At 43.5% G+C, this 25000-nt stretch overlaps 1 protein-coding gene across 2 annotated transcripts in view; it reads right to left on the reverse strand.

Annotated features, from left to right (window-relative positions):
• The window catches only part of CNTN5 (contactin 5), a 1103706-nt gene that overhangs the window by 84522 nt on the left and 994184 nt on the right, over window positions 1-25000 (reverse strand). For both annotated transcript variants that reach the window (XM_075266105.1, XM_075266104.1), the window contains 2 exons: window positions 13961-14119; window positions 2115-2264 (listed from right to left, as the gene is read on the reverse strand). In XM_075266105.1, the coding sequence (XP_075122206.1) occupies window positions 2115-2264; window positions 13961-14119 (309 nt within the window). The remainder of the gene's footprint in view (window positions 1-2114; window positions 2265-13960; window positions 14120-25000) is intronic.

The raw sequence follows: 25000 nt of genomic DNA on the forward strand, positions 1-25000 counted from the left end.
CAGTTTGCTGCCTTTAGAAGAAGACTGACCCGGCTGCCGACTACACATTGTGTCTCCAGTCTCCAATCCATTCAGATGATGCTGTTTTTGTGAAGGGCGCTCGTACTTACATAAAAGGAAGACGTTGCGGGGGGGAAGGGGGACTGCAGACTTGGATCTTTATTGAATTCTAAGCGGCTGGAAATACTCGTCCTATAGTTATAGTTATATTGACCTGAAGAAAGGCAATCACATCCCCAGTAAAACATTTGGCAATTATGTCTATGTCTGGGAAGGGGAAAATAAATTGCATATTGACTTTGGTAATAGCAATTAAGATTCCTCCCCGGATCCCTTACTCGGCATCCATTTCACCAATGTATGTTAATGTTATATGCTTCCCATATGGTTATTGCTATTATCTCTTACTTCCAGAAGAGGTTAGTGCCTGCAGGATGAAGCACTGAAGTAATCACCCGGAACGCTATGTCAAAACATGCAAGATGCAAGAGGTTCAGCCCCAAGCCAAAGCCGAGACGTCTCGTAATATCCACTAGGTTAAAGAGTAAACATAACATACCTTCTTACTGTGCCGCGTAAGGAGACTCAGGGTTTGATCTGATAAGGGCTGACAAGTTTCGAAAACTCATTTTTGTATTATTCTTATAGAAGAACGGAAAAATGGATCCATTCTAGAACAGACAAAAATGGAATCCGAGGGACCTCATTGACTATAATGGGATCCATTAAAAATGGAATCCGAGGGACTTCATTGATTATAATGGGGTCCATTAAAAATGGACTCTGGGGGACCTCATTGACTATAATGGACTATAATGGGGTGCGTTGGATGTCCATCCTATTGAAATTGCCAGATGAAAAAGTCAGTCGATTGGCAAGTTTAGATGGATCAGCACCAGGGATCTCCAATGCAGCCTTAGGGTATAGAATTGGGGATGGGGGATGTTTAGCATTAAAAAGAGCATCTACTGATTCGAATGGAAACCGTATAATGCTTCAGTTCACCTGTAGTGAAGTTAAACTCTTGAGGTCCATTCACACAGAGTTTTTGGGTGTTGATTTTGATGCTGAATCCACGTGAAAAAAAGCCTCCCATTGAGGTCAATGGGAGGTTTTTTTTCCATGTGGATTCTGACGCGGATTCAGCGTCAAAATCAGCGCCAAAAAACTCTATGTAAATGGACCCTTAGGGTAAGTTCACCCAGAGGAAAATGAAGAGGAATATCTTTTCCACGGCCGTTTTACAGCTGCTGCCTACTCGCGATGGGATGCCGATGCCAGGTATTCATTTGCAGCTTTCTGCTACACATTAGCCCCAGATGAATGGTCCTAATAAGCAGGGGTCTCAAGCCGTGGAATCTGCGGCAAGATCGTACAGTACACTTATTATTTCAATATCCTACTCTGATCCAGTGACAACAATTGGAGACAAAATCTGGGCGGAATCTGCCACTGATTCAGAGGTGGAATTTGCCACAAATTCTTCCATGTTCACCTACCCTTACTCTCTTCCTGCCTCATTTTCTCACAGATTATGGCTGATCGTTGAGTCCCAATGGTATCAAATACTTAGAGATCCTCTTATTCTTGAAAGATCCTTGGAATAAACAAAAAACGACTCTAAGGTTGAGGCCCCACGTTGCGGTAACGCAGCTTCTTTTGTTGCAGATATTGCTGCGGTTTTTTGAGCCAAAGCCTAAAATGACTAGAAAAGTAATGTGAAGTATATAAGAAGTTATTATACTTCTCCCTTCTGCTCAATCCACTCCTGCACAAGTGATCATAATTTTGGAGAGTCCTTCACGGTCCATGCACCTAAAAACAAATCTACACCATAAAACTGGCCCAAATAATGGAAAATCGGATGGGGCCAATGTCCCATTCTTCAACATACCCCTGCTATTTCCTCTTCGAAGAAACCGGTATGGAAGAGGGGTGGGGGCAAAACTCAAAAAGTTACAATTTTTTTAGTTCAACATGTTCCCTTTGCACAAGAACGTGTGACTTTTTTATGGCTCGTACTCCAAAACAAGCCCCATAATGGTCAAAACCCATAGACAATAAACGACTTGGATTAAATCTTTCAATTTAGTATAAAATCTGGTTTACTTTACCTGCTTCACTAGTCCTGATGACCCGGGATGGTATGCTGGGATCTCCAGTCCCAATACTGTTTGTGGCTACCACTCGAAACTCATATTCCACCCAGGGATTCAGATCGACTGCCATGGCAGATTCCATGTCTCCACTTATAATGTCAGGAACTGTGGGATAGAGAGGACATGACATCAAACGACATCGTCTGAGACAATAAAAGTGTGTCTATGGGTAGGGAGGGAAGGAAAATTGAGATGTGATTGATGATATAGCACCCCCAGAGGATGATCATGGTATAGCAATATAACAGTATCATAGCTAGTAAGGCAGAAATAGGTCTGATAATGCAAATATATACAGTTAAGGTTTCTTAAAGGGGTTTTCCCATGAACACAAGCTATCCCCTATCCGGTCGTCACAATACTCCATTCATTTAAATCAGAACACCAAAGATAACCAAAGTACAGCGATCTCCGACACTCCTATGTCTGTGTGTCCGTACATGAGTATGTTTAAGTGTATGTGTGTACATACATGTGTATACATACATATATATTATATATGTGTGTGTGTATTAGTATGTATGTGAGTGGGAGTGTACTGTATGTGTATGAATAAGTGTGTATGTATGTGCGCATTAATATGTATGTGTATGTTGGTGGGAGTATACTGTATTTGTATGTATTGATGTATGTATGTATATGTGGTTGGGAGTGAACTTTATGTGTATATGTGCGAATATGTGTATGTGAGTAGGAGTATGTATGTATGTTGGTGGGAGTGTACTGTATGTAATCAGTATGTGTGTGGATATGAGTGCATGTATGTGCGTATGAGAATGTTATATGTATGCGTATGCTATTGGAGTTTACTGTGTGTGTGTATATATGTACTGTATGTGTATATTTGTGAGTAAACTTGTGAGTACTGTGTGTATATCTATGTGTATTTGTGAGTATTGTGTGTATATCTATGTGTATTTGTGAGTACTGTGTGTATATCTATGTGTATTTGTGAGTATTGTGTGTATATCTATGTGTATTTGTGAGTATTGTGTGTATATCTGTGTATTTGTGAGTATTGTGTGTATATCTATGTGTATTTGTGAGTATTGTGTGTATATCTATGTGTATTTGTGAGTACTATGTGTATATCTATGTGTATTTGTGAGTATTGTGTGTATATCTATGTGTATTTGTGAGTATTGTGTGTATATCTGTGTATTTGTGAGTATTGTGTGTATATCTATGTGTATTTGTGAGTATTGTGTGTATATCTATGTGTATTTGTGAGTATTGTGTATATCTGTGTATACACTTGTTCATACTGTACAATACAGTTCCAATTCCACTACCAGAAAGTTGCAGTATGGCTCCCCTATACGTACTGCACCGCGAGATCATTTATTAGGTATGAGTAAGTGATAATGTAGACATAATAATGAATTGTGCGTCTTTACCATATTCCAATGATTCCTCATTCTCCTGAGCTATGACTTTGGCTTCCAGACTTGTACACTCGCTGTATTTTTGTGTAAGTCAGCGAGTCCCCGGCACCAGATTTTCCCAAAGCTGTGAAATATTTGTTGCTCTGCGGCTTGCACAATGTTTACAGTGAAGGGTAAAGTTCCTGATCCTTCGCATACTTTTTATGGCTACCTGGAGCAGTAAATTGCCTATGTATCAACACTCACAAAATTGGATCGCAAGCCCAAATGCCTCCAGCCATCAAGCTCTTAAAGAAAAGGAATAATGTTAGGTTCACGGAACCCGAAAGGCTTTTTATAAATAACAGAATAGGAAAATGACTGCGGCGCTTTCTCACTTTTATTGCTAAAAGTAATATAATCTGTCTGAAATGTAATAACATTTTGTATAAAACAAAACGTATTAAACGCACCTCACTACTTGCCCCTGATAAGCTGTAGTCAGCTCTTTATGGCTTCCTATATTAAAGGCATATTTTACAGGTTGCGGAGATGTTCATGAATTTATTTGGACTACTTTTTCTTAAACTCAAACTAAAGTTGTCCTTGTTTTTCATTAGGAAGTCTCAGGCCCAAAAATGCTTCCTAAACCAATAATAGTATCATGTAGGGGATTTCAATAGGAGCAAAAACCTACTTTGGTGGCCACAAACCAATGAAACAATGAGAAAAAAAAAATCTTTTTATGGATAGGCCAATGAGACTGCAAGTGCACTGGGGGCTGGGCTTGATTTGCCATATTTGTTAAAACGTCAATCATGGATAAAGTGGCAGTCAGTGGCGTAACTAGGAATGGCGGGGCCCCGTGGCAAACTTTTGACATGCCCCCCCAACCCCGACCGACGCCGAAGACCTCGACCGACCCCCTCCTACGCATTTCTGCGCGTTCTATTATGCCCCATAATGGCCCCTTAACACAGTATTATGTCCCTTAGTGGCCCCTACACACAGTATTATCCCCAATAGTGGCCCCTACACACAGTATTATGTCCCATAGTGGCCCCTGCACACAGTATTATCCCCCATAGTGGCCCCTGCACACAGTATTATCCCGATAGTGGCCCCTGCACACAGTATTATGCCCCATAGTGGCCCCTGCACACAGTATTATGCCCTATAGTGGCCCCTGCACACAGTATTATGCCCCATAGTGGCCCCTGCACACAGTATTATGTCCCACTGGGGACACCCATAAACAATTATTATACTTTGGGGTCTTTTCAGACCCCAGAGTATAATAATCGGAGACCCGGGGGAATAAAAACATAAAAAACTACTGTTACTTACCTGTCCCCTGGCTCCTACGCTGTCTTCTCCGCTACCTTCTGCGATGCTGTCCTTGTTCAATTACGTCGGACGTCACATGACCCGGGACGCGGGCCGGGTTCATGTGACGTCAGAGACGTCAGGAAGGAGGCCTGGCAGGATCGTGGAAAGGTAAGTAACATGTTTTTTATGTTTCTTACCTCTCCCTGTCCGCCAATCATTATACTCGGGGCTCCGAAACCCCCCCCGAGTATAATGATAGCAGCGGTAGCGGCTGTCACCAGGCCCCTAATGTCCCGGGCCCTGTGGCAGCTGCCTCCGCTGCTATGGCGGTAGTTACGCCACTGGTGGCAGTGATGGGCAGCAATTTCAGAGGAGATCTGGAGCACTTGTTGGAAAATCTGGAAAGTCAGGCCCTGCCCCCGTGTGCACTTGACGGTTCATTTGCATATCCATTAATAGAGGACTAACTCTCACCATTGCTTCATTGATTTGTATACTGCTGCTCCTATTAAAGTCTCCAACAAAGCACTATTATTGGTTTGAAAGGTATTTTGAACCCCTTTAAAGGGGTGTCCACTTTGGAAATCCCTCTTTGTTAGAACGGTTCCCAGGAAATAACCATTACTCCTGAGATCACAACAATCTGCTGTGATCTTCAGGAAAGAAAGGAGAGAGTGTTTCATTTTGCTGCAGTGCCCCCACAGGAGAAATAAAGAACTACACAGTGTCCAATGAAATACATAGGTTGATCTTATCCTGCATGGCCACGCTGGGTTCTCCAAGGTGGAAGAGACTCTTTACAAGAATTTCACTAGATAACAGGGAGAGCAATGACAGAGATGGGAAGAAGAAGAGCTAGGGACACTTGAGGAAGGAAGAAGAGGAGTATCTTGGTGACCGGATGACATAACAAGTCAACTAATACAGTATGTCTGTCTGTAGTAGCTTTCAAACACATTCTTCTTTGAGGAACTGAAGGCTGGAAAAGCCTAAATAGAAAATGATTGATTTACAATGAGAGAGTCCGCCGGACAGAAGAATCTTGTAGGACAGTTTTTCTTTCTGGCTGTAGAAAAGCTTCATGTTTTGTATGATATCACATCACACACCTGAGAAGGTACAATACACTGAAAAGATGTATGGATTAAGTAGGTCATGCTGGGGAGCTAAAACATCTCAAAGTACTTCTAAAGTATCTAGAGATCCAGAGACATCTTAAAGTCTAAACTTTGTTCAATGTTTTCCGTCAGACCAGCAATGAAACACTTGACTGACAATGGTTGGGAGACCCAATCGTACTGTTGTTTTGTCTCCATCCTTGACCACCATTTTTGTCCTAAAATGATGAAATATCTTGATATTATACTGATGTTGTGTATTTCTGAGGCACAGTTCACTATTTCTTGTATAGTCAGAGGTAAACGATAAAAATCTGGCCACCAGCAACAAGGAAAAGCTTATGTACTTACTATATCTTACAACTCATACCTTAAAGTGAGCGTTAGCTAAACTTTTCATTTTTTGGTTCATAAATTGATAGTTAAGTTGAAGATAACAAACATTATACTATATTTTATTAAAGAAAAGTGTATATCCCTTCACTTATTTGCCTCAGTCTGTCACTGATCGAATGTATACAATAGAAGTCTACGGAGAGGGGAAGGGGGAGTTCCTCAAAGCAGAGAGCAAATTATAAAACCACTTTTCATAAACGAATAGTGAGGGTAAATATAAGAAACTTCGTGGTATATCTTATTAAAGTAATATGTTATTTTTTTATATAGAAGTCTAAGGAGAGGGGAAGAGGGAGCCTCAAAGTAGAGAGCAAATTGTAAAACCACTTTTCATAAATGAATAGAGTAGGTAAATATAAGAAACTTTGTGGTATATCTTATTAAAGTAATATGTTATTTTTTTTATATAGAAGTCTAAGGAGAGGGGAAGAGGGAGCCTCAAAGTAGAGAGCAAATTGTAAAACCAATTGTCATAAATTAATAGATTGGGTAAATATAAGAAACTTTGTGGTATATCTTATTAAAGTAATATGTTATTTTTTTATATATAGAAGTCTAAGGTCTATGGAGAGAGGAAGGGGGAGTTCTTCAAAGCAGAGCGCAAATTATAAAACTACTTTTTACAAATGAATAGTGCAGGTAAATATATGAAACCTTGTGATATATCTTATTAAATTAATATGTTATTTTTTATATAGAAGTCTAAGGAGAGGGGAAGGGGGAGTTCTTCAAAGCAGAGAACAAATTATAAAACCACTTTTCATAAACGAATAGTGAGGGTAAATATAAGAAACTTTGTGCTATATATTATTAAAGTAATATGCTATTTTTTTTTATATAAAAGTCTAAGGAGAGGGGAAGAGGGAGCCTCAAAGTATAGAACAAATTGTAAAACCACTTTTCATAAATGAATAAATGGGGTAAATATAAGTAACTTTGTGGTATATCTTATTAAAGTAATATGTTATTTTTTATATATAGAAGTCTAAGGTCTATGGAGAGAGGAAGGGGGAGTTCTTCAAAGCAGAGCGCAAATTATAAAACTACTTTTTACAAATGAATAGTGTAGATAAATATAAGAGACCTTGTGATATATCTTATTAAATTAATATGTTATTTTTTATTTTTAAATAGAAGTCTAAGGAGAGGGGAAGGGGGAGTTCCTCAAAGCAGAGAGCAAATTATAAAACTACTTTTTACAAATGAATAGTGTAGATAAATATACGAGACCTTGTGGTATATCTTATTAAATTAATATGCTATTTTTTTATTTTTATATAGAAGTCTAAGGAGAGGGGAAGGGGTCGTTCCTCAAAGCAGAGAGCAAATTATAAAACTACTTTTCATAAATAAATAGTGTAGATAAATATAAGAAACTTTGTGTTATATATTATTAAAGTAATATGCTATTTTTTATATAGAAGTCTAAGGAGAGGGGAAGGGGGAATTCTTCAAATAGAGAGCAAATTATAAAACTGCTTTTCATAAATGAAATTTTGTGGTATATCTTATTAAAGTACCATATATACTCAAGTATAAGCCGACCCGAATATAAGCCGAGGCCCCTAATTTTACCACAAAAAACTGAGAAAACTTATTGACTCAAGTATAAGCCGGGGGGGAATGAAACAGCTACTGGAAAATTTCAAAAATTAAAATGATCAGAGTTTTTGGGTGCAGTAGTTTCTGGGTACTGGGGAGGGGGGCTGAAAAAGTCGGTTTATACTCGAGTATATACGGTAATATGTTTTTTTTTTTTTTATTTATATAGAAATCTAAGGAGAGGGGAAGGGGGAGTTCCTCAAAGCAGAGAGCAAATTATAAAACAACTTTTTACATAAACAAATAGTGTGGGTAAATATAAGAAACTTTGTGGTATACCTTACTATAGTAATGTGTTATTTTTTATATAGAAATCTAAGGAGAGGGGAGGGGGAGGCTGTTAGAAAAGATACACTGTGAGCCCTTCTGTCACGTCTGTAGCTTCAAGATAAGATTCTACTTTTGCACAGTATAAGGCAATAATTCAATGAACCTCTTCCCCCTCCCCTCTCCATAGACTTTTGTGTGAGGCTGAGTATGGAGACAGATTATATTCAAATAAGCATTGAAGATAAGGAGGATGAAACCAGCCTGATACATCAAGAAGGAAACAGATGACTTTAATAAGACATATTACAAAGTTTCTTAGATTCCTTTGTACTACCCATTTCTCAAAAGCGGTTTTCCAAATGGAGAAGATTCCCATAAGGAAATTTTATTTTTTAATTAAAAAAAAGTTCCATTAACTCCTTCTTAGTATTTTTTTTTCTACTTTCCCAAGCCAATTGGAATCTGGATACGAATGGCGAATTCATTTGACGCCCCTATGAAAGTTTTCTATAAATATGACTTGACCTACATTTACATCGGACGTCCGCAGACAGATCAAGGTTTCTCTGGCCCCCGTTTGATATGATGAAAGTAGAAATCCTTGAAGGTTTGAGATAGATGTCATTGTTATACATGTGGCTCCTTATTAGCTGTCCCGGCTTGCGTGTAATAAAGCGTGACTGCAAATTAGACACAGGCTTTGCAATTTCAGCCGCCATAATTTGGCCGCCGATTAGGTAAGCAAGGCGCTTTGCTTATCGGAACGTCTCGAAGCTTTATTCTAATGATACGTTGAAATACCTCCTATAATGATGCATGTCTGTCAGCGCACTTTTTTTTTAAAAAAAATAGCCATGCCAGCTCCATTTCTCTACATCCCTACAGGGGATTCTTGTTAACCATCTGCTATTGTATCCTATCAAAAGACGGGGAAGAATTGTAGCTGGAGATACAGTATGGAGGTTATGCAATTAATTTTCTTCTGGGCACTGGTAGTAAGCCTGGCTCCGGCAATTCATTCTCATTAAGTTAGCCACGAGATGACAATCGAAGATGAATGGAAGAAAAAAAAAAAAAAAAAATCGCTTTTACTTGTGGCCTAGTTCTATTGCGCGAGGTAAATCGCAGGCATGATGAAAAATTGATTTAGAAAATACTAATGAAAAAAAAGGGGGCAAAGACGGGTAATGGTCAGAGTGCGCAATCTTATAGTTATGTGCTTGAACTGTTTATTTTAGATCGTTTTACAAAAATAATACCGGTTTGGTGGTTTTTGTATTGGGTTGAGATTTCAGGATCGTTTTTAAAATCCGATTTTCGATCATTTTCCAGCCGATCCCGATTGTAAAATTTGCTCGATCGCCGATCGGGATCTGATCTTTCCCAATCCCGATCGCTCAACCCTAATGTTAGCTTTTGCCCACAATGATTGGCCAGTAGTCAAGCACTGTAGGAACTGACCTCGATCCCGCCGAAAAAGATCGGAATTCCAATCGTGATCGCCAAATTTACTCGATCGCCGATCTCGATCTTTTCCGATCCCGATCGCTCAACCCTATTTTTGTACTGTTCTCTATATAATTCATCGTAATGATAGGTGTGAACCCTGTAATGACACCTGTGTTGAGGTTTCCTTTCTTTAGGGGACTTGAAAATCGATAACTCAAAGTGGTTACCTGCACAAACCTAAGGACTCCATACATTTTAATGGGGTCCATTGGGTTTCCACCCAAAAAATACAGAAAAATGCATTTTTAAAGCGGAATGGGGATCAGAATTCCTGAACGGAAACTAGGTTCAGGTGTGAACCCAGCCTTATTGTGGTGACAATGGGTTACTTTAATAGAGATGGAAAAAAACTTGTATAGTGTTATATGAAGTCTGTTGCTCTCATCCATCACAGGAATGGAAATGGAAATGGAAATTCAAAGACAGATGCAGATGTAGTCTCCTCTGTCGGGGGTCAGTCTGCATTTAATATAATGAATATTTTTTCTTATCATGTTTTTTTAATTTTGTGATGGAAGAAAAAGTCTTGAATGCAAATGTGATGGAATAAAGTGCCCGCCATGTTTTTTACATTAAAGTCAATGGGAACCGTCAGAGACGGGTCCATTGTGCCTGTTACTTGACTACTATTAAAGTCCTTCAGTGGACATACCTTGAAATTGTTGTCCTAGCTATATGGCTGCTTTATTTCTGAAATAGCTCCACCTTCTATTTTTAGGAAATGACATCACTTCCACTGGTCACATGGCCATGCTCAGTCCCATATATTGGAATAGGACTGAACTGTAGCATGGCCATGTAACCAATGGACATGATGTCACTTCCTGAGAAAAGGAAGTGGAGCTAGTTGTGAAAAAGTGATATTTTTTTCTAATCCTGGAGAACCCCTAAAATGGGCAACTCTAGACAGAAAAGATACATGTTCATGTCCATTCAATTGCAAGTTCTTCCTCAAAGGGGGCGGACTGTAGGAATCAATGCCATGCTTGATTTGTTGGGTTAATTAAAGGATAAGTGTTTAATATCTGAGGGTCTGACTGCTGGGACAACCAGAAATGGGGTCCTCAAGCCTCTTGTGTGGCCACCGATACATTTACTTCTGTGAGACTCACAGAGATAGCTGAGTACATAGCCTCGTCAATCCCAAAAAAGTAAATGAAGTGGTGGTCACACCTGTACCCCACTCCCCATTCTTATATTTGTAGGGTTACAGAGGCAGTAAATGTTGTTCATGGAAAAACCACCTTAATGATAGCCCTTAAAAATGGCCATTCTGTACTATTATGGTGTAGATATAGTATGAGCTCAGGAGCTGTACCCGCTTTATTCACAGTGGGTGTTTACTAAAATATCCTGACGATATCTGTAAAGGCTGGTGTCCGAGATAACTCTTGACTAGGTTTGAATGATTGGGATTGGAAAAGTTCGGATTCTGATTGGCGATCGAGTAAATTTCACAATTGCGATCGGAATTCTGAGACCAATCTTTTTAGTCGGGATCAAGGTCGGAGGTTATTTCCCACAATGCTTTGCTACCGGCCAAACATTGTGGGAAAAGCTAACAATGTTAGCTAGGTCCCATAGGATTGAATGGTTGCAGTCGGCACACAGCCTGTGCCGGCGACCGGCCACTTAACCTCCTGCATGCCAGCTGTGTCCATTCATTCTAATGGGAGACTAGCTTACATCTCTAGTAGCTAACACTTACCTGCACAGATCGCTGCCCCTCCCCGCTGATCTCGCTCCTCTTCTTGCCTCGCTGCCCCCACCTCCCAGGTTAGTGTTACAGACCTAGGAAGAAGGCGGGGCTTGTGGCTTAGGAGAGTGTGGGCGGGTAGTGGGAGGGGAGATGTGCCCAAACAGCACTGGGAGTGTCTCCTGTGGTCCTTGAAAACTCTCCAGCAATGCCCTCCATCTTCTCCAATGTCACCGCACGTCTTCCTGCAAAAGCACCGACTGCGCATGTCCATCGGCTATTTTCCTGTGGCCTCTCCCGTTTGGCCACAGGAAAATGGCCAACTACACATGTCTTGTTGGTCATTTTTCTATGGCTGCTACAAAAGTGAACACAGTCTCTAGGACAGAAGACGCAGGAGGATGTGTGTGGCTGTAGAAAAAGAAGGGCGTCACTGGAGAGTCTTTAGGCAGAATAGGGGACACCCCCTGTACTGCTTCAGCGCAGGGAGACCGCCCCTTGTGCTGTCTGGAGACTCATTTGTATGTGGAGAAAACCAATTGGCAGCACGGCGAAGAATTGTAAAGGTAGGGTAAGAATAGCCTTTCTTAAAGAGGACCTTTCATCAGATTGGGCACAGGAAGTTCCATATACTGCTGGAAAGTCGACAGTGCACTGAATTCGGCTTTCCCGATCTGTGCCCCGGGTAAAGAGCTATCGGTCCCGGTACAGTAGCTATTTACAGTCAGAAGGGCGTTCCTGACAGTCTGTCAGGTACGTCCTTCTTCACAACAGCACCTATCGCGCTGTACAGTGTGAGTGGGGAGGAACTGTACAGCACGATAGGTGCTGCTGTGGAGAAGGACGTTCCTGACTGTCAGGAATGCCCTTCTGACTGTAAAGAGCTTCTGTACCGGGACCGATAGCTCTTTACTCGGGGCACAGATCGGGAAAGCCCATTATTTCCTATGTACCTCCATACGGTGCCTATGAAAACTGCATGACGGTCCCTTAAAAATGAAGCCCTCATAAAGCCAATGGGAAGAAATTACAAATATATTTTCTGTATTGAAACAAAAAGTTCTTTTTTAACATTTTCAAAAATACTAAAACTAAAAGTTAACTACGCATCAAAATGTGGCAGGAAAGATCTTGAGATGGCGACTTCTAAGGAAGCAGATGCCACGGGTCCTCTTTATGCCTGTACAGATATTAGATTGACGCCATGGTTGCTGTCAACTGGACCCAGGAGTATTCCACTGCCTATGACATTTTCTCATGCCTGCTCCCTGTGGGAGAAATTAGATCATGTACAGATATGATCCTATTGTTTCTTCGTCTAAGCAGCAGCTGCGGGGTTGTCTAGCTTTCTCCATCCATCCTAGTGTTTAAAGGGATGATCAGCCTTTGGTGAGTTACGGTGGAAACAAGACATACGTCCATCAGGGATCACCACGGGGGGAAAGAAGACACGAGGACATTGTTCTCACTAGTAGATGTAACATGGGAAGAATATGCAAATCCGACTTCCATGATGTAATTAGGATGTCAGTGCCTCAAGTATGCACACCAATAGAGGGCGCTCACTGAGAATGTGCAAGGCTATCTTCCATTATGTAATTAGGAATACAGAGTCTCAGTCAAACACACCTATAGAGGATGCTCCCTTTAACATCGTGCCGACCTTCTCAGAGGCCTTTGTTTGCAATGATGTTGGGATTATACCAGATACAGTCTCTCAGCCAAGGACAGCTGTTTCAATGTATTTGCATCTCATCAGCTTGGCGTAGAGAGGACTGATCTGGCAGAGGTGAGAGGCTTAGACAGGGTTGAGGGGATATCTACTAGATGTAAGAAAAACTAAAAAGATATATAGTGCACGGGCCACTATATTGTGTGTTGGCTAGGGTTGAGCGCTCGAGATCAGAAAAGATGGGATCCCGATCGGCGATCAAGAAAATTTCATGATCACGATCGGGATTGGCTGGAAAATGATCGGAAATCAGATTTTGAAATCTCAAGATTGGCTCAACCCTAAAAGTGACTTTTGCCATAGAGAAGCATTGACTAGGGTTGAGCGATCGGGATCGGAAAAAATCGGATTCCGATCGGCGATCGAGCAAATTTCATGATCGGTATCGGCTGGAAAATGATCGGAAATCGGATTTTAAAATCGATCCTGAAATCTCAAGATCGGTGATCTCTGTTTAGGATCTCCTCTATGAGAGCTGCTTTGCTGGGTCTGCCTTGACTATGCAGTAGATGGTCAAGTAAAGAGAGGTATTGTTGTTTCTTGTCGTAAGTAGACATAAGGCGACTTAAAGGTCATCCACTAGGAATTTTTTGGAACCAGTATGCAAATAAGTTATTGTTTGAAAATGTGAAACTACCTTGGCGCCACCTATTAAAAATAGCCACCCAATAAGGCCATAGTCAACCTGTAAACCATCTGGTCATACATATGTTTTACTCCGGTTTTGCTACATTTTGCTAAATCTTGTTTCTCTCAGTATTGCAATTATTGGAAATGAAGCTTACCAGTTTTCACAGTCTGCCATCCTAGTGAGAAAGGGCTGCGGGCCTGTAAATTGTAATAGAGGATGGGACTGTGGTTATCAGCACCAGGACTCCAAGACAAGGTGGCTGTACTCTCTGTAATTTCCTCCACGATCACCACTCCAGGTGGTCCAGGTGGACCTGTGAAATAAAACAAAATGATGAAAGATCATAGTCATAATGGTGACTGAATATCTATCTATCTATCTATCATATTATCTATCTATCTATCTATCAATCATATTATCTATCTATCTATCTATCTATCTATCTATCTATCTATCTATCTATCTCCTATCTATCTATCTATCAATCATATTATCTATCTATCTATCTATCTATCTATCTATCTATCTCCTATCTATCTATCTATCTATCCCATTACCTATCTATCTATCTATCTATCTATCTATCTATCTATCTATCTATCTATCTATCTCCTATCTATGTATCTATCCATCCATCTATCTATCTATCTATCTATCTATCTATCTATCTATCTATCTATCTATCTATCTCCTATCTACCTATCTATCTCCTATCTATCTATCTCCTATCTATCTATGTATCCCATTATCTATCTATCTATCTATCTATCTATCTATCTATCTATCTATCTATCTATCTATCTATCTTTAGACACTTCTATTGGTATACTATAATGAAGAACTCTAGAAAATGTTTTTGATATTGTCCCGATTTGAGAATGAGCCTGTCTGTAGTGTAATATCACTGAATAACTTAATGATGGCTTTATTGGGAAGTTATGTGCTCCCTTTTGGAGCACGGATATCCTCAGCAATTATATTCTAGAAGGTCTCTTAGAGCCTTGATCTGACTCCTGTAGACCTGAATTGTGACTTTGCTCTCCTGTTCATACAGGAAATACCATCTTCAACAGCCAAGCACAGAAGCGGTCAGTGATCCAGGGGGGAGCACATAACTTCACAATAAACCTGTCATTCACTGAAGTACTGGACAATCTCTTTAGTCATAAAATAGCTAAAGAAAGAAGACCAAAACAGAAATCAATGACACAAGAGGTGAGAGTAACCTAACAGAGGACAAGGAATTTAAGTAACACTTAAATGGTAAACCTATCACCTATCCACAGGACAAATGGAACAATGGTCATGCATGGGGTCTTCCCCTCCATTCAAATTTATCGGAGTACAGTGCTTGGTAGTCATGAAAGATATAAAGGAGTGGCCACTCCATTAAAACTGAGCTACTCAGAACCCCTGTTCTTATGATCAGTTATAAGAGGCAATAAGCCTTATTCATCATACAGCCCCTTTAAATCGGTTGTCCAAGTCCCAACAATTCGTCTATGTTAGCAGGGGTCTAAGAATAAGCTGATCACAGGGTATCAATGCTTAGACCTGAGCAAACTGCTGAAATGTGTGGGAGGATCCAGCAGCAAGTGTTTCATTTCCCTACAGTGCCACCACTGGGGACATTAATTATTACACATTTTCCACTGGGAAATATACAAGTCTGTTTTCCAGGATGTAAATAGGAAAACAGATTTGCATATTTCCCATAATCCCCCAGTGGAGCCAAAATGGCTTTGTAAGTCTCTGTACGCATGCAAAGTGCTCTCTCCTTAAGGAGTGATATTATCCACAGAACCTAGTCTAGAAGGCTCTCATCTCTGCCAAGCCAGTTTTCCCTACACTGTGCTGATGGGATCCAACAGATTGAAACAGCTCTGTCCACAGCTGGGATTCTGTTCCTTTTGGAATAGATCTACTGGTTTGGCTAAACTTCGCATCATAGCAATAGGCTTGTTGATAAAGTCATGCATTATGTTTAAGGGGGCTGTTCCTAGAAGGCAGCAAGCCTAGGCATCATTTTCCTATTTACAGCCTGGAAAACAGATTTGCATATTTCCCATAATCCCCCAGTGGAGTGAAAATGGCTTTGTACGTCTCCATGCGCCTCTCCATGTGCTCTCTTCTTAAGGAGTGTAATTATCCCCACAACATTTTCCACTGAAATCAATAGGCTGCCCATGTAATGCATGGGTACAAAATATGCAAATCTATTCTCCAGGATGTAATTAGGAGAACAGTGCACTCTGTACGCCGTCCTCTAGAGGGCAGCCTCCTTAACATCATGCATGACTCAGTTAAAAAGTCTACTAACATGATGCGGATTTAATTGCCAAATTAGTATTTCTATTCCAAAAGGAACAGATTCCCAGCTATGGACAGCGCTGTTTCGGGCTATTGCGCCTCCTCAGCATAGCGCAGGGATACTGATTTGGCAGAGTGAGAGACTATAGACCAGGATCAGGGAATAATCGAACATGGACATACTGAGACCTCCACAGCAAGTGATGATCTTTGTAGTCACTCTGCTTGTGCTAGTTTATGGGGACGCAAAGCAGTAGCCCTCTACTTTCCTACAACCCTTCTAGTTTCAGAGGCTCCACAGGTTCCCTTATTGCAATTCCATACCAAACTTTTCGAACTGGCAGCCAAGTGTCAAACGTGATTCATTACGTGGACCTCACATATATTACATGTTGACAATCAAATTTCCCAGCACTTGAAATATATAAAGGAGAGGTTGGATGGCAGGCAAAGTCTTTATGCTGTAAAAGCACTTTGGAGGGCTGAGATGTGGCAATGTATCAAGCGGTAGTCACCAGTGAAGAATTTGTGACAGGCAGCCAGGACCCGCTATGCAGATGTCATTCCTCTCATTGCTATATCATTACATTTTATGCTGGCTGGTGATCATTCATACTGTCAGCTGGATGGTTAGGCTGGAGAATCCTTCCTTCCCAGGGGCTATATTACTCCTCACAATCACTCTCCTGCAGTAGGAGAATAACCCGTTTGGGGAGAAAAAAAATGAACGCAGAACCTTGTAAAATCATCGAAAAAGACATCCCTGAATGTTCCCCAATGAGTTCAATGACTGGAGGAATTTTTTAATTTTTTACATTTCAATTTTTTTTTATAAGACCCTTTGACATTGCCAAGAAAAAGTTAGACATCATTCTGTCCAATGTGATTCCAAATAGTTTAGTTAAAGTGAATTTTTCCTCCTAACATCATGCAGTGTTGCAATTCAACTGCAGCAGCCACTAGGGGGAGCTTGGGAGCATGGGCATAAATAAGGGCTAAAAGGTACTGGTGCAAAAGCTCAGTTTGGACTCTAATGTCATGGTGCTAGGGGTCTCTGCCTCCTTGCAACTCTATTGCCTGGACTCTATATGGTCCGGGACCGTGAATCAGGGACTCCTAGCATCATAGATTACGATGAGCAAGGAGTCCAGTTCTCCTGACTGTGTTTGGACCTTGAAATCCAGAGCAAATTTTTCTTTGGTCCTAAGCAAGGCTGTTTTAACCATAGGGCCAATGGTGTCATATGGTAGTGTGGGTGGGACAGTTCTACATTTGCTTCCCTGCTGATTGGGACCCTGATGGGTTGCATACAATGGTAAAGCAGGTAGCAGTCAGCTTCCTGCTTCACCATTCATCTTCTCTCTTCCCCAGGAACTGCAGTCACAATGTGATGACATCATTTACATTGTGTAGCTCCCTGACTACTTCAGCCTGCAACAGCAGGGGAGTGAGGGAAGGTGAGTATTAGAGGTTTTTTTTTTTTTGGTAGGCATACCTCCCAACTTTTGAAGAACTGAAAGAGGGACAAAATGTGCGGTGCGCGTAGCGCGCCGCGGCAAATTTAGCCCCGCCCACTTTTGTGTTGACTCCACCCACTCGTTAATTTTTCATGTGCCCGCACACAGTATAATCCTCCTACAGTCACCCGTAAATTATATGTCCCCCCTCTATCTCTCCCCCAGTTTCATATACACCCTTCATCTGCCCCCAGTTTCATGTCCTCTCCATCTCTGCCCCCAGATTCATGTCCCCACATCTCTGCCCCAAGATTCATGTCCCACATCTCTGCCCCCAGTTTCATGTCCCCCATCTCTGCCCCCAGATTCATGTCCCCCATCTCTGCCCTCAGATTCATGTGCTCTCCATCTCTGCCCCCAGTTTCATGTCCACTCCATCTCTGCCCCCAGATTCATGTCCCTCCATCTCTGCCCCCAGATTCATGTCCCCACATCTCTGCCCCCAGTTTCATGTCCACTCCATCTCTGCCCCCAGATTCATGTCCCTCCATCTCTGCCCCCAGATTCATGTCCCCACATCTCTGCCCCCAGATTCATGTCCCCACATCTCTGCCCCCAGATTCATGTCCCACATCTCTGCCCCCAGATTCCTGTCCCTCCATCTCTGCCCCCAGATTCATGTCCCCCAATCTCTGCCCCAGATTCATGTCCCTCCATCTCTGCCCCCAGTTTCATGTCCTCTCCATCTCTGCCCCCAGATTCATGTCCCCCATCTCTGCCCCCAGATTCATGTCCCCCATCTCTGCCCCCAGATTCATGTCCCCCATCTCTGCCCCCAGATTCATGTCCCCCATCTCTGCCCTCAGATTCATGTCCTCTCCATCTCTGCCCCCAGATTCATGTCCCCACATCTCTGTCCCCAGATTCATGTCCCCCATCTCTGCCCCCAGATTCATGTCCCTCCATCTCTGCCCCCAGTTTCATGTCCACTCCATCTCTGCCCCCAGATTCATGTCCCTCCATCTCTGCCCCCAGATTCATGTCCCCACATCTCTGCCCCCAGATTCATGTCCCACATCTCTGCCCCCCAGTTTCATGTCCCCCATCTCTGCCCCCAGATTCATGTCCCCCATCTCTGCCCTCAGATTCATGTGCTCTCCATCTCTGCCCCCAGATTCATGTCCCCACATCTCTTTCCCCAGATTCATGTCCCTCATCTCTGCCCCCAGATTCATGTCCCTCCATCTCTGCCCCCAGTTTCATGTCCACTCCATCTCTGCCCCCAGATTCATGTCCCTCCATCTCTGCCCCCAGATTCATGTCCCCACATCTCTGCCCCCAGTTTCATGTCCACTCCATCTCTGCCCCCAGATTCATGTCCCTCCATCTCTGCCCCCAGATTCATGTCCCCACATCTCTGCCCCCAGATTCATGTCCCCACATCTCTGCCCCCAGATTCATGTCCCACATCTCTGCCCCCAGATTCCTGTCCCTCCATCTCTGCCCCCAGATTCATGTCCCCCCATCTCTGCCCCCAGATTCATGTCCCTCCATCTCTGCCCCCAGTTTCATGTCCTCTCCATCTCTGCCCCCAGATTCATGTCCCCCATCTCTGCCCCCAGATTCATGTCCCCCATCTCTGCCCCCAGATTCATGTCCCCCATCTCTGCCCCCAGATTCATGTCCCCCATCTCTGCCCTCAGATTCATGTCCTCTCCATCTCTGCCCCCAGATTCATGTCCCCACATCTCTGTCCCCAGATTAATGTCCCCCATCTCTGCCCCCAGATTCATGTCCCTCCATCTCTGCCCCCAGTTTCATGTCCACTCCATCTCTGCCCCCAGATTCATGTCCCTCCATCTCTGCCCCCAGATTCATGTCCCCACATCTCTGCCCCCAGTTTCATGTCCATTCCATCTCTGCCCCCAGATTCATGTCCCTCCATATCTGCCCCCAGTTTCATGTCCACTCCATCTCTGCCCCCAGATTCATGTCCCTCCATATCTGCCCCCAGATTCATGTCCCCCATCTCTGCCCCCAGATTCATGTCCCTCCATCTCTGCCCCCAGATTCATGTCCCCACATCTCTGCCCCCAGTTTCATGTCCCCCATCTCTGCCCTCAGATTCATGTCCTCTCCATCTCTGCCCCCAGATTCATGTCCCCCATCTCTGCCCCCAGTTTCATGTCCACTCCATCTCTGCCCCCAGATTCATGTCCCTCCATCTCTGCCCCCAGATTCATGTCCCTCCATCTCTGCCCCCAGATTCATGTCCCCACATCTCTGCCCCCAGTTTCATGTCCACTCCATCTCTGCCCCCAGATTCATGTCCCTCCATATCTGCCCCCAGATTCATGTCCCCACATCTCTGCCCCCAGATTCATGTCCCTCCATCTCTGCCCCCAGATTCATGTCCCCACATCTCTGCCCCCAGATTCATGTCCCCCATCTCTGCCACCAGATTCATGTCCTCTCCATCTCTGCCCCCAGATTCATGTCCCCCATCTCTGCCACCAGATTCATGTCCTCTCCATCTCTGCCCCCAGTGTCATGCCGTCCTCTCCTTCATCTGCCCCCAGATTCACGTTCCACCTCCACATTAAACTTACCTTCTCCTCCGCTCCCTCGCCGCCTCTCTCGCTGACACATGCGGCTGAAGGAAGGAGCTGACACAGGTCAGCTCCTCGCTTCGCCGCTGCCCGCCTCTCTCCCTGACACATGCGGCTGAAGCTGCTCGCGTGCTCGCTTCGCCGCTGCGTCTCTCTCTCGCTGACACATGCGGCTGAAGCGAGGAGCTGACCTGTGTCAGCTCCTCCCTTCGCCACTGCCGCCGGCTCCTGGCTTGTACATCGCGTCTACAAGTCCAGGAGCCGGCGGCAGCAGCGAAGCGAGGAGCTGACACAGGTCAGCTCCTCGCTTCAGCCGCATGTGTCAGCGAGAGAGAGACGCAGCGGCGAAGCGAGCACGCGAGCAGCTTCAGCCGCATGTGTCAGGGAGAGAGGCGGGCAGCGGCGAAGCGAGGAGCTGACCTGTGTCAGCTCCTTCCTTCAGCCGCATATGTGTTCAACTCAGATCTGCGTCCTCTGGACGCAGATCTGAGTTGAAATCGGGACATACCTCCCTCCAACCGGGACCGCGGGACATGTCACCCAAATCGGGACTGTCCCGCGGAAATCGGGACGGTTGGGAGGTATGGGTAGGTGACAGACATATTATTTTGGGGGCACTGCAGGAGGACTTTAAAGTGTGAGGAAAGCTGGAGGAGGACATTATACTGTGGGTGCACTTGGAGGGGGACATTATGTTGTGGGGGAAGAAGGATGGGGACATTATGCAGTGGGGCAGATGGATAAGGACATTATACTGTGGGGCAGATGGATGGGGACATTATACTGTGGGGCAGATGGATGGAGACATTATACTGTGGGGCAGATGGATGGGGACATTTAACTGTGGGGGCAGCTGGAGAGAAACATTATATTGTATGGGACCACTAGAGATTCAGTATACTGTGTGAGGACCACTAAGGGGTCATTATAATTTGTGCAAGTCAGGTATTTCTAAGTAGTGGCAATGGGCAGGGGGCACTTATGAAACGTTTGCACTGGGCCCACCAATGTGTTGAAACGGCCCTGGTCTTAAGGCTATGGTCACACCACCATTATTAATGTCCATTGCTGTCATCTGTCATAGGATGACAGCAATGGACATTAACAGTAGAAAAGTAACAGACACAATGTTCCCAATAACTACAACTGACGAGACCCACTTCCTGCTACACTGCACCAAATTCTCAGCTGTGAGGGCTGTCTACTACCAAAGACTCTCTGCCCACATCCCTGACTTCATATCTGCAGACGAGAAGAGTAAATTCTACATCCTACTGGGAGAAGAAGAGGCCACTGTGGAGATCGCTGCCCAATACGTGTCCAGCTGTCACCAAACAAGAGGAAGATGAGACTCCACGGACTGTTATACCCCAAACCACCCGCCCCACCCCACCTCCCCATATAGCGGTCACCAACTAAGAGGAAGATGAGACTCCACGGACTGTTATACCCCAAACCTCCTGCCCCACCCCACCTCCCCATATAGCGGTCACCAACTAAGAGGAAGATGAGACTCTACGGACTGTTATACCCCAAACCACCTGCCCCACCCCACCTCACCTCCCCATATAGCGGTCACCAACTAAAAGGAAGTTGAGACTCCATGGACTGTTATACCCCAAATCAGCCACACACCCCATACTCTCCCCCTCGACTCCAACTCCCCCCCCCCCCTACTTTACTAGCTTTGGCATTGCCAAATATCCATTCGGATGTGCCAATAAAGCCTATTTGATTTGATTTGATTCTAAAAACATGACGGATGCTGTGTTTTTTTTTTTTTACATTGGAGTTAATGCAGATGGACACCCATTAAATAACGGTAGTGTGAACTGTGATTAAACTTCTTCAGCCTGTGAATCCTAAATCTATTACCTCTGCCCACTGGTGCACTGAAGAGATAAGATTTATAGTACACAGCCTGACACTGTCAGAAAGGAACAAAAAAAAACCTGTTAATGGCAAAAGGAAAAATGGGTCCATATGGCTTATGTCCTTATTATAGTGGCTCTACGTCAATGCTTATGGATCCCCTAAGGCTCCTAGACCTGAATACAAATCCATCTTCTGCACCCTTCAAGGGTTTATCCCCTGCTGAGAAACCTATTACAAGTCATCCCTATTGAGGGGCAGACTGTTAGGGGAGGGGGAGTCTCCCAATGGATAGATCCTGAACAATTCCATGAAGGTGACCCATATTTGGATTCCTCCATCCCTGACTCATATCACTCGCCTTCCACTTTGCTACAAGCAACACAAAAAAATCTAATGACTTTTCTCCTTCCTCACAATAGGCCAAGCTATAAAAAGTATCGGAATGCGAGAGAATTCCGCGCGGCCACATTCGGTATCTGTCAGCGCCTTGGCCATTGTGATTGCCTGTGTACGGTACTTATCTTCATTATGTACCTTTAAATTGCATTCCCTTCTGTTTTCTACTGAGAAATTGCAATTTATGATTAAAACCTCCATCCATAGAGAAGGGCCGCCGACTATTTGCTGGCGCGATAGAAATAATGCAATGCCTTTTATGATAATGCATCATCATCAGAACAGAAAATAGATGTAAGTGCATCTGATTTTCTGGTAAATCAAGCAAGACGTTTCGCCATGATAACATAGGCCTGTTGTGCTGTGTTCAGTCTGCTGAGCAGAAGGTTATAGCGCACTGAATGGCTAGCATTTTGAAGATTAACTTACGTTCTGGCAGAGGGAACACGGGCTAAGCACTATTTCCTTGCTGACTTTCCATTTTGCTTTCTTTTTAGTGTTACTCTGTTGCGACCAGTCCCTGCATTTAAATTAATGAGCCGCTCATTTGTGTTTTTTTTTTATAAATAAAGTTGCTGCAAAAATCTGTTCTTCATTGCGTAGCCAAAATAAATAAATAAATAACAATAAATAAAAAAAAAAATTAAGAAATAAAAGCAGAGATGAACAAACAGAGTGCAACGAGCCCGGATTGTTAGAATTTTTCCAAAAATTTTTGGAAATTTTTGAGGTTCGCCTCCTATGAATCATCTCTTCCAACCCTAGAGAAGGGGGAGGCCATGGAGAGGTGAGGATAAAATAAAAAACACAGATCCAAATTTTTCCTTGGCGTCTAGTCTTTTTTCCTAGCATCCCTCGTCTGACATCTTCTCCAACGTTGCGCCCCTCAAGGTTAATGTTGAGGTCTGCGCTTGAGGGTCAGTGGTCAAATGGGGCCTGCCGATGTCATGACATTTTTGACCCAGCATCATGACGTTGATTTGACCCATGTGGCCCTATCACAGGGTTCGGTGGTAACCCTGGCGGCAAAGTACTGGCCATAGGAGGCCACAAGAGCCCACAGGTGAAGAGCTGACCCTGGGAAAGAAGCCTAGACCCCCAAGAGAGGTGACCCTGGGAAAGAAGACTAGACCCCCAAGAGAGTTGACCCTGGGAAAGAAGACTAGACCCCCAAGAGAGTTGACCCTGGGAAAGAAGACTAGACCCCCAAGAGAGGTGAGTAAAGGTGAATATAAGGGGTTTTATTTAGTCTGGACCTCCCATGGTCCTCCAATTATTTTACTAAAGAGATCCCAGACAAGGTCAGTCCGAACCAAAACTTGCAAAACAAACTTGCAAAACGAGTCTTGTGAGGGTCACCCACCACAACTCACTAGCCATATAAAACATAAGACAGAGGTAAAATGTGAGAGCCCTTCATTTTAAAGGGGTTATCCAGGATTAGGAAACATCTCTCCCAATGTCTCACTAAGGCCACATGACGAGTTTGGCCAAATGGGCAAAGATTGCCGGGACGCCTTGGGACTCCTTCACCAACGTTGGTGAATGGAGTTACATTGCCACCTCTGGCGACTAAAAGTGGTGGTCACGGCACACTAGAGGTCACAATGTCACTCCGTTCTCTAACATTAGTGAAGGAATGGTAGACCAACCAGGCGATCTTTGGTCTTGCAACAGGAATCCCGACCAAAGTCGCCATGTAATCCTGCAAGCACGACTTTTCTGTGCACCACTTTATAGTAAATAGGGGCTGTTGGGCTTTGTTGGTGTCCACTGTTTTCATGGTCCATTTTCCTGTTGTTCTGGTCCGGAAGGACCAAAACACAGGACACTCCAATGCAGGTATGACCATAGTGTCTGGTCCCCCTTAAAGTCCTTTGGATTACCTATATTGAGTGGGGCTCGGTCGTGGGAATATCCCCTAATGGGGGATGACAAATGTAAATATACAGGACTCACATATTATAGGGACATGGTGGAGGTACCTGCAGTAATGTGCTAGTTGTTGGGTATAACATCGAATTTCTGTGTATTAATTCACAACCTTTCAGTAAAAATGAGCAGAAATCTCTAAACCTGTTTTGTTTCTCGGTGGCCGGGCAGGATGACTCCGTACTGATGAGGAGGGAGATTAATATTTATAAACCTCCTTCCAATGTAAATCCTGGGGAGAGCGGCAGCCATAACAGTGCAGATTAATAATGAATGCTATCAGCACAGTCATCCATACACATCATCAGGACGCCCGGCATGACAATCCTATCTAGTCTCATCCCACACCGATCAAACTAATTAAGTTATGGGGTTTGTGTACTGGATCTAATCTGCAGCAAGTATACAGCGAGTGACCACAGACAGAGGCTATGGAGAACGTGCTAGAAAGATGGACATAAATCTATCTATCTATCTATCTATCTATCTATCTATCTATCTATCTATCTATCTATCTTCTATCTATCTATCTATCTATCTATCTATCTATCTATCTATCTATCTCCTATCTATCTATCTATCTATCTCCTATCTCTCTCTCTCTCTCTCTCTCTC

This window comes from Leptodactylus fuscus, chromosome 2 (assembly GCF_031893055.1).
Source record: "Leptodactylus fuscus isolate aLepFus1 chromosome 2, aLepFus1.hap2, whole genome shotgun sequence".
Classification (NCBI taxonomy): domain Eukaryota; kingdom Metazoa; phylum Chordata; class Amphibia; order Anura; family Leptodactylidae; genus Leptodactylus; species Leptodactylus fuscus.